This window comes from Columba livia, chromosome 22, assembly GCF_036013475.1.
Source record: "Columba livia isolate bColLiv1 breed racing homer chromosome 22, bColLiv1.pat.W.v2, whole genome shotgun sequence".
Taxonomy (NCBI): Eukaryota; Metazoa; Chordata; class Aves; order Columbiformes; family Columbidae; genus Columba; species Columba livia.
The window spans coordinates 5,857,755-5,870,782 of NC_088623.1; the positions used below are offsets into that span (position 1 = coordinate 5,857,755).

The 13,028-nt window shown below is 56.6% G+C and overlaps 1 protein-coding gene across 2 annotated transcripts; it reads right to left on the reverse strand.

Annotated features, from left to right (window-relative positions):
• Window positions 1-160: 160 nt before the first annotated feature.
• Window positions 161-13,026, reverse strand: LMOD1 (leiomodin 1). Of its 2 annotated transcripts, none has more exons than XM_065038920.1 (4): window positions 12,937-13,026; window positions 8,671-10,953; window positions 1,805-3,487; window positions 161-1,158 (listed from the first exon to the last, which is right to left on the reverse strand). In XM_065038920.1, the coding sequence occupies exons 2-4, from the start codon at window positions 8,929-8,931 to the stop codon at window positions 1,132-1,134; spliced, it is 1,971 nt and encodes a 656-aa protein (XP_064894992.1). In that variant the 5' UTR covers window positions 8,932-10,953; window positions 12,937-13,026; the 3' UTR covers window positions 161-1,131. The 2 variants fall into 2 exon arrangements, with proteins under 2 accessions (XP_064894992.1, XP_064894993.1); XM_065038921.1 differs by lacking the exon at window positions 12,937-13,026 and adding an exon at window positions 11,067-11,142.
• Window positions 13,027-13,028: the final 2 nt, after the last annotated feature.

A 13,028-nucleotide genomic window follows, 5' to 3' on the forward strand; every position in this document is an offset into this window, starting at 1 on the left:
CCCGCTGCCCGCAGGGACCCAGCGCCCGCTCCGGCGGGGCCAAGGCGCTGCCCCCCTGCAGAATGCCCAAATACAGGCATTTCGCCCAGTTTCGGGAGTTGCTGCTCGGTCGGTGTCACCACTCGGGGCCCCCGGGTGCGGAGTGTCCCCGAGGCGGGGGAAGCGTCGGGTGAAGCTTTATTGCTGCTGCAGTGGCCGCACTCGTACAAACCGCGAACGAGGCTTCACGCCGGGAGGGTGCGCGGGGTGGGCGCCCCCAAACCTGCTTGGGGGACAGGCAGCGTCCCTGTGCCCCCAGTGGGGCTGTGGGCAGGGGTCCCCCTTGCTCCTGTCCCACCAGGGGTCCAACCTCCGGGTGAGCCCCGTGCTCCCCAGGGACACTTTGGTGTCCGCAATGGTGGAGCGGTCTGGTCTGGTGTCTCGTCAACAAGGTGGAGGGTCATGAAGAGGGGAAAAAACCTCACACCCAAATTGGGCTGAAAAGCTTCAAAAACGGCCCTGGACGGGCTGGGCTGTGGCACAAAGCGCCCTGGGGACCCGGTGGTCCCTGAGCAGGGCTGGCTGTGGGCGTGCAGGTGATGCCCCAAGCCCCTGTTCCAGGGGCTTTCCCCTTCTCCGACCCCCCCAATTCCTCCCAACGTCCAGCCTGCACCCCACCGCTGTGCCCGCACCCCATCACTCCCTGGCCACCTGGAGACCCTGTGGGGACGCAAGCTGTGACGACGGCCGGGCTGTCCCCTGCCCCTCCGGGTACCTCCGCTCGCCCCAGAGTGGGTCCCCCGGGTGGGGGGTGCTGAGCCCCTTCTACACGCTCCGAGGGGCGTCCCGTAAGGACCAGCTCTGCAGACCCCTCTCCTGTGTCCTCCGCGTCTCCAGAGCGCACACGGTGCTGGCAAAAGAAAGAGCTTGAAGGCTTCACAACCGAGAAAATAATAAATACGTCTTCCTCCCACACTGCGTCCAGCGGCCGTGCTGGTCCTGCTCGGGGCCGGCCCTTCCGCCGTCTGTCCCAGAGAGATCGCTGCTCCTCGGTGTCGGTCACTGCAGGTCCCAAAGGGCTGTCACGGAAACAGTCACAAGCAGGACGAGTGTCCTGGGCTCTGCCGCGCCGGGCGAGAGCCGTCCCGCTCCCTACTGCAGCAGCTTCGGTACCTGCACCTGCCGGGGGAGACACCCTGTCACTGCGGGGAGCGGGGGACAAGGGGTGGTGGTTTTAAACTAAAGGAGGGAGATTCAGGCTGGACATGAGGAAGGAATTGTTGCCCTGAGGGTGGTGAGAGCCTGGCCCAGGTTGGGCAGAGAGGTGGTAGATGAACCATCCCTGAGACATCCCAGGCCAGGCTGGACGGGGCTCTGAGCAACCTGAGCTGGTGAAGATGTCCCTGACATGGCAGGGGGGGCACTGGGGGAGCTGGGAAGGTCCCTCCAACCCAAACCATCTGTGACTGTGTGATCTCTTGGCCAGGCTGGTTGTCCCCAAGCTGCAGTTCAGGGGTAGCCCAGCCAGGGACACAAACCACCCGGGACACATGAGATGTTTTAAGGCATCGCGCTGGGACCAGCGCTGGAGATGCAGCCTCTCCGGCCACCCTGGGCCTCCTCCCAGCCCAGAGGTGTGCGCTGACCCACCTGCTCTGCAAGGGGTGCTGCAAAAGGACAGATCTGCCCACCCACATGCTCAGCAAAGGGATGGATCTGCGCAGGGGCTGGGACGAGGACAGCCCTCACCTCTCCACTACCCAAGTGACAACAGATGTGACCTCAGACATGGCTGGGGGTGGCCCCACCACGGCCCTGCACTTGCCTTCTTGAGCTGTTTGAGGTTGCTGGAGCGGATGGCCGCCAGGAGCTGGTCCCGCGAGCTCTTCTCCTGCACGGGCAGCGCCCGGTCTCCCAACTTCCTCTGCGTGGCCGGCGAGAGCGAGTTCCTCAGGTTCTCGTTGATCAGTGGTGGGGCGAGCGGAGGAGGAGGCGGGGGCGGCGCAGCGGGTCCCCCCCCTTTCTTGGGAGAGGTTTTGGGGGAAGCCTTGGGTGACGGCTGTGGGGATGGCTTGGGGGATCCCTTCTGCAGGGCTCCGGGCTTGGGCACCTCCAGCAGGTCTTTCTTCTCCCCACGCTCCTGTGCCAGTTTCTGCTCCTGGAGGCGTTTCTGCCTCTGTCTGTCCATGTTCCGGCTCAGCAGGTTGGTGACGGTCATGCGCGGCCCGGCCAGCTCGAAGTGGTAGCCCAGCTTGAGGAGCGTGGTGTTTTCCTTCAGGAGCTTGGCGATCTCCATCTCTGTCTTCCCCCCACAGATGTGCCGCTGGTTGTGGAAACGCAGCTCCGTCAGCGTGTTGTTCTGCAGCAGCGCCCGGAAAATGGCCAGGATGCCCTTGCCCGTGATGTGGTTGGAGTCCAGGTTGATGCTCGTCAGCACCTTGTTGGACTTCAGCATGATGGCGATGGCGAAGGCCACGTGGTCATCGGCACGAGTGTTGGCCAAGGCGAAGAGCTTGACCACGGTGTTGAACTCCAGGGCCTCGGTGAAGCGCACCAGGGTCTCGTTGTTGATGCAGTCTGAGTTGTTCACGTTCACCTCGGTGACCTCGGCGTCGTTGTTCTTCACCTTCTCGATGAGCTCGTCGAAAATGCTGGAGGCTTCGTCATCCTTGGCCTGATCCGGGGAGCTGCCGGTCGTGGGCTTGGTGGGGCTGCTCTCGGCTGCCGCCTTCGCCTCCTGCTTCTCCTCCTGCTTCGCCTCCTGCTTCTCCTCCTGCTTCTCCTCCTGCTTCTCCTCCGCCGCCTTCTCTGCCTCTGGCTGGGATTTGTCCTTCTCGTCTGCCTTTGTTTTTTTCAAAGCTGAACTCTTTTCCTCTTCTTTCTTATCTTTTGCTTTCTTATCTTCTCCCTTTGTATCTTTTTCTGCATCTTTCTTTGATCCCGAACTCTTCTCTTCCTCCTTTTTGTCCTTCCCTTCGCCTTTCTTCAATGCAGAGCCCTTTTCGTCCTTTTTGTCCTTCCCTGTCTCCTTCTTTGCTGCCGAGTCCTTCTCTTCTTCCTTTTTATCCTTCCCTGCATCCTTCTTTAATGCTGAGCCCTTTTCTTCCTCCTTTTTATCCTTCCCTGCGTCCTTCTTTAACGCTGAGCCCTTTTCTTCCTCCTTTTTATCCTTCCCTGCGTCCTTCTTTAATGCTGGGCCCTTTTCTTCCTCTTTTTTATCCTTCCTCGTGTCCTTCTTCAACACTGAACCCTTATCTTCCTCCTTTTTGTCCTTCCCCATCAGCTTTTTCTCCATGGCCTTGAGTCTGTCGTTGATAGCCTTCTCCTCTTTGGGCTTGCTCCCAGCCTCAGCTTTAGTTTTTGGGTCTGTTTTCTGAACACTTTCTTCCTTTTTAGAGTCTTTCCCCACTTTTGTATCTCGTTTCTGGGCCACGTCTTTGGAAGGAGCTTCCTTTCCCTTTTCTTCTTCATTCTTGCCTCCCTTATTCCTCTCGCTCAACCTGCTTTCCTAACAAGACAAAAACACCCAGGCGTTACAGAGACAGACGCCTCCGACCTCCAGACGCGTCACCCCAGTCTCCTTGTCCCCAGCTCTGCACCTCTCACACAGGAGCAGCCCAACACGCCTCCCATGCAAGCAGGGAGCGTCCCTGGCCGGTGGCACAGGTGACAGTGCTGACGCAGCACTCACAGCCAGCCCTGGGCAATCTGGAACAGGCCTCCTTTGCACAGGACTTTGCATTCCTGAGCTCCCTGCAGAAAACCAAGGAAATGGGGTCATGGTGTTTATTGCTTTGTAATGCAAGATGCTTTTCCCAGCATATCTTAGAATCATAGAATCACAGAATCATTTTGGTGGGAAAACACCCTCAAGATCATGGAGTCCAACTGTTCTCCCAGCCCTGTCCCTGCCCCATGTCCTGAGAACCTCATGTCCGTCTGTCCAGCCCTCCAGGGATGGTGACTCCAGCACTGCCCTGGGCAGCCTGTTCCAATGCCCCACAGCCCTTTGGGGAAGAAATTGTTCCCAAGATTCAACCTCAACTTCCCCTGGCGCAACTTGAGGCCATTTTCTCTCATCCTGTCACCTGTTCCTTGGGAAAAGAGACCAACAGCCTCCCCAACCATCAGCTATGAGACACCTCCACTCCCACTGGAGATGAGCCAGTGCTCTGGGCAGATCCCTGAACACACAAGATGCCTCTGGGAGACGCAGCTGTGACACCTTTACGAGCTCCCTGGGCCCTCCCAGGCTGGGACAGCACCACAGCTTCACCCATGCCTTGAACCCCAAATCGGAGCCCAGAGACCCCGCTCTGCAGCCAGGCCTGGCACCCCCTCCAGACGCTGCCCTGGCCCCGGTATCTTCCCGCGGGCTCCGCGGGCTCCGTGCTGTCCCAGCATTGCTGGCCCTTGGGAACGGCTCTTTTGTGGGAAGAACTGGCCTGGCTGTGAGCGGGGCAGCTGCTGGGACTGTTTGTACCTGGCGTATAAACAGATGCCATCTGGGACGAGAGAGATGTTTGTTTAGTTAAGAGATTTCTTGGCTCCCCGGCAGGGCCCGGAGCAGGTGACAGAAAGGCACGTGCCAGCGCCCTGCAGAGCCCGAGCGCAGCCCCGCGCCGCTGCACGCCCCAAACCCAGGGCTGGGGGACCCAGGCCCTGTGTGAGCGTCCAGCTCCACCCGCAGCAGAAGGGGATGAATTGGGAGCAAAAACTTGTAGGCAAGAAATCGGATGCATGTTTCTAAAGCCAAAGGTCACTCTTGCCCACCTGCCACTGCCTGCACGAGACTCTGCATCCCTGGGTGGAGGCTGGGGACACCTCCGGGGCCAGGTCACTGTTGTTCCAGAAGCTCTTAGAGCTCAGCAGAGGAGCTGCGTGGCAGGATCATAGAATCACAGAATCATTTGGGAGGGAAAAGCCCCTTAAGCTCATCGAGTCCAACCATTCCCCCACCCCAACACTGCCCCATGTCCTGAGAACCTCATGTCCGTCTGTCCAGCCCTTCAGGGATGGTGACTCCAGCACTGCCCTGGGCAGCCTGTTCCAATGCCCCACAGCCCTTTGGGGAAGAAGTTGTTCCTAAATCCAACCTCAACCTCCTCTGGCGCAACTTGAGGCCGTTTCCTCTGGTCCTAAATGTCTGGATGATGTAAAAGAGGAGAAAGAAATGGATCCTGCCCCCCATCTCAAAGCTCTGGCTGTCCCTGCAGCCACCTTGTCCTGCAGGCCAGGCCACCAGCCAGGCTGTCACCACCAGCGCCAGCCCTGTCCCCTCTCCATTGCCATCTTGAGTCCTGCCCGCTCACTCCTCTCCGCCGTGCTGACATATTTACCTTGGGTACCTAGAAACCAGTGCCGCCGCACCCCCTCCTGTGCCGTTCCCTCTGCCACGAGCACGATTATTAGGGGAATATTTTTACACAGCGTGTCAGACCTTTAAAAATAAGCCTAATGAAAACAGCCTGGTACTTGGCTGATTAATCACCAGTGTTTTGATGAACTGAAATGCCTTCCCGTTTCCTCTAAATAGACTAAAATGAGCATTGCCATTGCTTGTTAGCATTTGTAACCCTCAAACCCGCTCAGATGTTTCCTTAAAAGGCAAAGGAGACTGGGAACTTCTTGCCTGGAATCCGAGCGTTTGCAGCACCGATGCCGGGGACGGGGCAGAGGGGACGGAGCAGAGGGGACGGGGCAGAGGGGACGGGGCAGAGGGGACGGAGCAGAGGGGACGGGGCAGAGGGGACGGGGCAGAGGGGACGGAGCAGAGGGGACGGAGCAGAGGGGACGGGGCAGAGGGGACGGGGCAGAGGGGACGGAGCAGAGGGGACGGGGCAGAGGGGACGGAGCAGAGGGGACGGGGCAGAGGGGACGGGGCAGAGGGGACGGGGCAGAGGGGACGGGGCAGAGGGGACGGGGCAGAGGGGCTGCCGTGCTCTGTGCCGGGTGCTGGGGATGGGATGGGGCAGCGAGGATCTCGCCTTCTGCCCTGGAAGCCCCCACAGCTCGTTTTGGGGTGGAAAATTGCTGGTTAGGTGGTGGGTGTTGATCTGGCTGTTTGCTCAGCACAGTGGATGAGAGCTGGTCACCCCGCTGCACCCACAAAAAAGGAAAGAATGGAAAGGAGAGGGAAAAGGGAAAAGGGAAAAGGGGAAAGGGAAAAGGGAAAAAGGAAAAGGGAAAAGGGAAAAGGGAAAGGGGAAAAGGGAAAGGAAATGAGAAAAGAAATTGGAAAGGGGAAGGGAAAAAAGGGAAGGAAAGGAGATCTCCCAGGGGCAGGGATGTCCCCTGAGACTGTCCCACTGCATGGGGCAGTCCCTTGAGGTGGCCACAAAGGGGGTGGTTTTGCACTTGCCATCCCTGGGTGTTGGGTACCTGTGTTTTGGGCATGTGAGAGGGTTGCTGGGGCTGAGCGAAACCACACCAAGCTGCCCAAGCTGCCCCTTTCCTCCATCCCTCGGCCAATTTTGTCTCAGGGACAACTCAGGGCCAAGGACATTCCTGGAGAAAACGCTGTGTCCTTGGCCGGGTCCTGAGAGCCACTAAACCCGACCCGAGGAGCCAGCGCAGGGACGGCTCCTGCGCACCCCGAGGGGCTCCCCGCTCGGACCGTGCCCGGGCACCAAACAGGCTCTCTCTTGGCACATGTGGATGTTTTTGGCACAAAGCGAGGCTGGAGGGACCTCGGCTTGAGCGCGGGGACACACGCAGACCCGGGATGACCCCCCGGCCATGCTCTGTGTGCTAAAGCCCTGAGCGATGTAAACAACTTCTTGCCCTGTCCCGCCTCAGCTATTATTGTTATTTTAACGAGGAGCTCAGTTATTCCCCTTCCCTTTGGCTCAGACCTTTCTGGCCCCAAATATCACTGTGTCTCTGCACTTCCCAGGCCAATGTTTTTCAAAACATCCCCCTAAGATGCAGCGCAGCTCCCCAGGGACCAGACAGCTTCTGGCCCTGACTTTTGTCTCGCTTCGCCTTCATTGCCGAATTAAGGCAGATACCAAATGTTTCAACTGGGTTTCCTTTAATAGAAGAGCTCCAGCCCTTCCTTGGTGACATGGAACCGTTTTCCAGAAAGCCCTTAAAGCCGCTGCGTGCTCTGCAAATGGAAACTTTCATTTCTCTAACAAAATCTGCTTTTAGAAGTCGGAATTTTTCTCTTCTACCCATCATTTTACCCACTAATTTCCTCCCTTCCTCCCAATCATGGACGCTTCCCATCCCATTCCCAGTGGGCTCCTCATCTGCCCATGGTTAAAAACAAGCAGCATCACTAGCGATGCCAAACACAAGAGTCTCCCCTGGCTGAAAAGCAGCTTTTCCAGCGCCAGTGCTGGCTGCAAGCTGGGATCACCTGCAAACCAGTGCGGACCCTGCGGTGTCACCGGGATAACTGGTCCCATAACAGCGGTTCTCAGGTTTGTCCCACGGCGCCTGCGTTTCCCCCCACGTGACAGCGCAGTGGGAAAATAAACCCGGGGCCACGGCGCTTTGTGTCCCCCAGCCCACGCCAAATGCCACATGTGGAGCTTGGAGAGGGGTGGAGGCGACTATTTAACCCCTTGTTCAGGTCTCCAAAACAAACCTGCACTTATTTATTCTGCAATCTCCACCTTTTTCTCCATTTTTTTTCCCAGGTCAGGAGAAGACCCCCCTATAATAACTCTGTACCTAAACAAAGAGCTATTTCCAAGTGTTCACGGACTTATTAGAGCTCGATTACTCATCCAGGGTACCGCTGGGTGACCTGGAATAGATAAGGAAGTAGAGCTAGAGCAAAAATAAAAGGAGTACCCACATAAGCCTCTGCTCTGCTTACGCTGCTGATCGTCCTCAGCCCTGTCCCGTCACAGCAGATGCAAATCCTGGGACACGAAATCTGCCCACGACTACACAGATAAATACTTCAAGTCGCCTTCTTTCACTTGCTGGCTCAGCCTGCCGTGAAAATCCAGGGAAACCAAATGCTTCCCAGCCTCCCACGCACAAAGCACATACCAAATACTCTTAGTGCAGAGGTTAATAAATGTTACAGAGAACTGGGACTGGCTCCCACTGAGGTGAAGCACAAAAAGACGAGAGGGACTGGCACGAAGCTTTCCAGCTCAAAGCAAGCTATTAAAGGATTTGCCAGGTGGAAAAAAGGAGATAAATGTATCCAAATGAAAATAATTAATTTTAACTGAACAATAAACATGGAACAAACAGCTTGGGGCAAAACCTGCTTCTCAGGGTGACTTCCACAAAGCAACAGATTTTTTATATTCCACAAGAACTAGAGAGCGTTTGCACAAGAGGAATCGAAGGGACCGGCAGTCCGGAGATCTCCAAAGGAGAAAAAACCAGGAGGCAAAAGCAAGGCAGCCCGAGGGATCGCTGTGACTGCACCGGCCCTGCAGCGCCTGCGGGACGCACCGGCCCTGCTCCCAGCGCTGCCACGGGATGTTCGAGCAGAGGCAGAGAGAGAAGCCCCAGCACCAGCAGGTTTCGGCTTTGTGAGTGACACCAGGACTTCATAAACCACCCTGTTCCCTCCCAGGGAGCCTGGACCAGCTCCCGCCTCGCTCCCCATCTCGGGTTTGTGTTTCCCATCTCATCCCCTAACGCGGCCCAGCGCGGCTCACAGGTACATCCCTGCACCTCTCACAGCACACGGCTCACGCGCGGGGGGATGTGCCTTACGTCTACCGACTGCTCCCTCTGAAGACGTTTCCTGGTCTCCTTTTCGCAGTGGTTGAGCGTCGCGTCGCAGTTCTGCGGGCTGGGCGGCGAATTTTCCGTTTGGTTTTTCTGATCGAGCTCCTGCGGGACGTTCCCATCCGGATCCGACACGTCCAGCTCCTTTTGCAGCTCCTCCATCTCCTCCGGAGACAGAGTGGACAACAAACTGTCTATGTCCGGATCTTCACTAACTTGTCGCCGATATTTGGCCACTTTGGACATCTTGGCTCGTTGGCGAGACACGGTTGCGGTTTTGTGTGGTACCCAAGGAAGGAGAAAAAACCAAGAAGCCGAAGCTCCAACACTGCTTCCCGCAGCAGCGACAGGTGCTCAAGTGTTAAATCTCAGCAGCTCTCGCTGGCCGCAGCCCGGGGTGTAGTTGTTATAAAGAGGGGACACCCCTCGGTCTGAGATTTGGCCAATAACAGGATGCAGCCGCGATTCGGGTGCTGGGAAGCCAATGGAGCCCAGCGGGAGGCGGGGAACGGCGCTATCGGAGGAGCCTGAAACCCGAGGACGTTCCAGGGAACCATGCAGAGCTGCATGACCAAATTTAGTCCAGAGCATTTAGCCTTTTAAAGGCAATGGGCCAACCTAGTGAGAAAACAGGCAAAAATGCACAAGCTGGCAGGCTGGGGAGCTGGGGGTGGGGGAGGCTGAACCCCAGCGTGTGCCCCTCGGTGCTGCAGGGCTAGTGAAGGGGTCAGTGTGGCTACAAAGAGACGGCATGACTCCTCCGCTGCAGGAGGAGAGTTTCTGCTGTGACAGTGACAGCTCTTGGCTGAAATGGGCAATAAAACGCCCATCCCGGGCTGTTCTCCTCTTCGTCCCGCTGCTCTCCGGGATCTCTGCGGTCGGCAGAACACACAGCCCTTTGGGGAAGGGGCGGTGGGTGGTTGTGTTACTGGTGCAGACTGGTTTCTTTAGGAAGGATGTGCAAAGTCCAGCACCTCTGAGGTGGGGGATGTGAGCAGCGAGTGCCAGCCCGGCGCCTGCTCCTTGCTCTGCAAAGTCTGACCCCAGCACCAGCCCCGTGTCGCTTTGTCAGCGCTTCTGTCGACCCCCAAAGCTCTGCAGGGGTGTTTCTGCAGCTGCTCTTCATCACAACACTCCCGCTTCCCAGGCCAAGCCCCACAGACACCCCTCCTTCTGCACAGACCGAATTCCCGAGTCTCTCCTGCTTCAGGCAGAGCCCCAAGCCCCGGCGTGGGCTGGAGGCACCAATTGCCATCAACAGAACTCACAAAGAACCTTCCTGGCACCTGCAAATTCTGCCAGAGGCTGATCGGGTCTTTCTCTCCAAGTTTCAAGGCAGTTTTACCCCATGCGCGGTGCTTTCTATCCATTCGTTACGCCACCAACTCCATCCCTTTTTCTTCATCCTTAATCACCCTCCTAAATATTTACTGCCTGCTTCCAAGCTTCACTTTGCTCATCCAAACAAACATTGTCTCTCGGTTTTCTTCTGTAAAACAAGCTCTCATAAGATTTTCCTCATCAGTCTAATCACCTTCTCTGCCCGGCTCAGGTCCCACCCTGAGCTCTGGGTGAGTTTCCCAGTTCCTTGTATTACAAACCAGACATTATTCCCCATCTTTACGGGAAATGCACATTCTTGTTGCATTCTAGGATTCCATTTATCTCCAGCATCACAGCACCCAGCTCCCACTCATAACCTTCCTATGATTCACCAGCACAGCTGAAATTTTTTCCAGATTGTAGAAGAAACTGTTGCTTTTAGTTTCCAAGAGCATAGCTCCAAACATCGCTCTGCTGAATTTCATCCCGCTTCACCCCATCGCTTCTGTCTCCCTGATATCACAACCTTCATCTTGGTGATGGGACGTGTCCATGTCCGTCCCCTCCGCGTTCATGTGCTCACAGCCCAGACTCTTCTCCCTCCCTCACCCCAAAACTGCCGGGGAACGGCACCAAAGGCAGCAGGAACCAGAGAGAATTCAGTGTATTTGTGTCCATTTGGGGGCCCTGGCGCCCACAGAAGCCACACGAGGGTCCTGCTTGTTCCGCCTCACTGCAGCCCTGGATCTCTCCAATGTGCTGCCTGGTTGCTTTTCAGGATACGCAGTTCAAAATGTTTTCACGCTGTGTCTTCTGGAAGAGAAAGTTGAGTTGTAGAGCCTGAAGACGGATGACCAAACACGCCGTATTTCCACGCAGTGTCACCGTGCTCCATCACCGCGTGCTGGTACGAGGCAAACAGCAAACTGGAAGCTCGGTTCCCAACTGGAGAGGGCACAAAAGAGAAAGAATAGCTAGTGAGGAATCATAGCTACATGTCCCCCTGTTCCAGAGAAGATCCAAGCGTTCCCGGGTGTGCACCCCCGCCCCAGGACAACCTGCAGCGCGACAACAGAGGAAGAACCCTTCCACTGGAACTGTCTTTCTGCCTCTGCCTTTCTTTCCTGTCTGTTTTGTGTGTTGCAAATCCGTTTTCAACAGAATAAAATCACTATTGACACCCTTCCCGTTTCTCCTCCTCGGCCAAAGCAAAAGCCGCAATACCACCTTCTGGTGACGCCCATTACTGCATCGCCCGCTGCTCCCATCCTGCCTTGGACAAGGACAAACCTGCGTCGTCGGCCTCGGACCACGACGCTCACGTCCACAAGGAGTCTTTTAAATCCTTTGGAAACAGCAAATTAAAGCAGGGAGAGCATTTCTGCTCCTTTGTGTTGCTCCAGCCCACGATTTATTAGTGCAATAAGTGCCTTGGCGCACAATCCACATGGGTTGTTGCAATCGAATGATTTATTCAATATATTCATTAACGATTTAGACGAGGGAATAGAGTGACTATAAGCAAGTTTGCTGATGACACCAAGCTGGGAGGAGTGGTGACACTGGAAGCTGTGCTGCCATCAGAGACCTGGACAGGCTGGAGAGTTGGGCAGGGAATAACGGAATGAAATGTAACAAGGACAAGTGTAGAGTCTTGAATCCGGGCAGGAACAACCCCAGGTTCCAGTATAAGTTGGGAAATTACATATTAGAGAGCAGTGTAGGGGAAAGGGACCTGGGGGTCCTGGGGACAGCAGGGTGACCATGAGCCAGCACTGGGCCCTTGTGGCCAGGAAGCCAATGGGACCTGGGGTGGGTTAGAAGGGGGTGGTCAGTAGGTCAGAGAGGTTCTCCTGCCCCTCTGCTCTGCCCTGGGGAGACCACACCTGGAATATTGTGTCCAGCTGTGGCCCCTCAGTTCCAGCAGGACAGGGAACTGCTGGAGAGAGTCCAGCGTAGGGCAACGAAGATGATGAAGGGAGTGGAGCATCTCCCTTATGAAGAAAGGCTGAGGGAGCTGGGGCTCTTTAGTTTGGAGAAGAGGAGACTAAGGGGGGACCTTATTAATGTTTATAAATATATAAAGGGTGAGTGCCATGAGGATGGATCCAGGCTCTTCTCGGTGGCAAACAATGATAGGACAAGGGGTAATGGGATCAAGCTGGAACACAAGAGGTTCCACTTAAATTTGAGAAAAAACAACTTCTCAGTGAGGGTGGCAGAGCCTGGCCCAGGCTGCCCAGGGGGTTGTGGAGTCTCCTTCTGTGCAGACATTCCAACCCGCCTGGACACCTTCCTGTGTAACCTCATCTGGGTGTTCCTGCTCCATGGGGGGATTGCACTGGGTGAGCTTTCCAGGGCCCTTCCAATCCCAAACATACTGTGATACTGTGATACCTCCCTTGCAAAGCCAGCACTGCCCCGTGTCCTGAGAACCTCATGTCCGTCTGTCCAACCCTCCAGGGCTGGTGACTCCAGCACTGCCCTGGGCAGCCTGTTCCAATGCCCCACAGCCCTTTGGGGAAGAAATTGTTCCTAAATCCAACCTCAACCTCCCCTGGCGCAACTTGAGGCCGTTTACAGACAGATCAGCTCCCTGAACTCTCAGGGATCAGCAGGCCCTGGGGCTGCTCACGCCTTTACCACGGGCACCGCCTATTAAAGGGATAAATAAAAGCAGTTTTGTGTTTTGTGCGTCTCTCCGGTGAGCTGGGCCTGCCCCTGAGAGACGTTATCTGCTTTCTTCTCTGTGTCAGAGTCTCCCGGCCTTCCTCAGAGGGCCTGTGAGCGCAGACCCGACATCCTGTCCGTTTCCCAGGGACACCCGCTGGTGACCGGGCCACACGGAACCATTTCGGTTGGAAAAGCTCCTCAAGACCGAGCCCCGGCCCAGCAGCCCTGCCACCGACCCTGTCCCGAGAACCTCACCTCCGGCCGTTCAACCCCCGCCGGCCCCGCTCATTGGCCATCGCCGCCGCCACTCAGCCCCGAGCGGGGCAAAGGCGGCATCACGCATGTGT

Excerpts from the sequence above, each read along its gene's own strand:
- LMOD1 (XM_065038920.1), bottom strand. The coding sequence starts at position 8,931 with ATGTCCAAAGTGGCCAAATATCGGCGACAAGTTAGTGAAGATCCGGAC. Across the intron at positions 3,488-8,670 it reads AGAGGGAGCAGTCGGTAGAC|GAAAGCAGGTTGAGCGAGAG; the intron begins GTAAGGCACATC and ends TTGTCTTGTTAG. Across the intron at positions 1,159-1,804 it reads ACCTCAAACAGCTCAAGAAG|GTGCAGGTACCGAAGCTGCT; the intron begins GCAAGTGCAGGG and ends CTCCCCCGGCAG.